The sequence below is a fragment of the Octopus bimaculoides genome, chromosome 23 (genome assembly GCF_001194135.2).
Source record: "Octopus bimaculoides isolate UCB-OBI-ISO-001 chromosome 23, ASM119413v2, whole genome shotgun sequence".
Lineage (NCBI taxonomy): Eukaryota > Metazoa > Mollusca > Cephalopoda > Octopoda > Octopodidae > Octopus > Octopus bimaculoides.
This window is the reverse complement of record NC_069003.1, coordinates 34,769,653-34,770,242: the sequence shown is the minus strand read 5'-3', so window position 1 is coordinate 34,770,242 and position 590 is coordinate 34,769,653. Positions and strand designations below refer to the sequence as shown.

At 44.6% G+C, this 590-nt stretch overlaps 1 protein-coding gene across 6 annotated transcripts in view; it reads right to left on the bottom strand.

Annotated features, from left to right (window-relative positions):
• LOC106878307 (ankyrin repeat and death domain-containing protein 1A) overlaps positions 1-590 on the bottom strand; it is a 156,757-nt gene that overhangs the window by 84,581 nt on the left and 71,586 nt on the right. For all 6 annotated transcript variants that reach the window (XM_014927492.2, XM_052975891.1, XM_014927495.2 and 3 more), the window contains one exon: positions 147-245. In XM_014927492.2, coding sequence (XP_014782978.1) covers positions 147-245 — 99 coding nt within the window. The remainder of the gene's footprint in view (positions 1-146; positions 246-590) is intronic.

The following is a 590-nucleotide window of genomic DNA, read 5'->3' as shown; positions in this document are numbered from 1 at the left end:
AGAGAGAGAGAGAGAGAGAGAGAGAGAGAGTGACAAAGGCTATCAGCTAAACAGACAGGCAGATAGATAGATAGATAGATAGATAGATAGATAGATAGATAGATAGATAGATAGATAGATATTTAGATAGTTAGATGGTGACTTACCTTGTCTCTCAACTCTACGTCTGTCCCATTGTCCAGCAGTAACTGTATAATATCAATGTTGCCTTCGGCTGCTGCCCAATGCAATGCAGTTCTGTCGAGCTGCCAAACAGAAGAGGAGTTCATGTTGAGTTGACAGGGGGGAAAATAACGGGACATGTTGTGAGAGTGGACTGTGGGAGATAGAACGACTAGCAAACGGGCGGTGGGGTGGAGGTAGGACAGCGAAAGAGAGAGAGAGAGACAGAGAAAGAGAAGGAGGGATGATAATGATGATGAAAGAGTTAGAGATGATGAAGAGAGGAGAGGAAATATGTTTTTAGAGAAAGAGAGAGAGGTGTGGAGAAGAGAGGGGTGGGTGGTGATATGTGTGCGTGTGTGTGTGTGTGTCAGAGGGAAGGAAAATGTGTTTGGTTTTTGCATGGGTGATGCAGAGTGTGTGTGTGT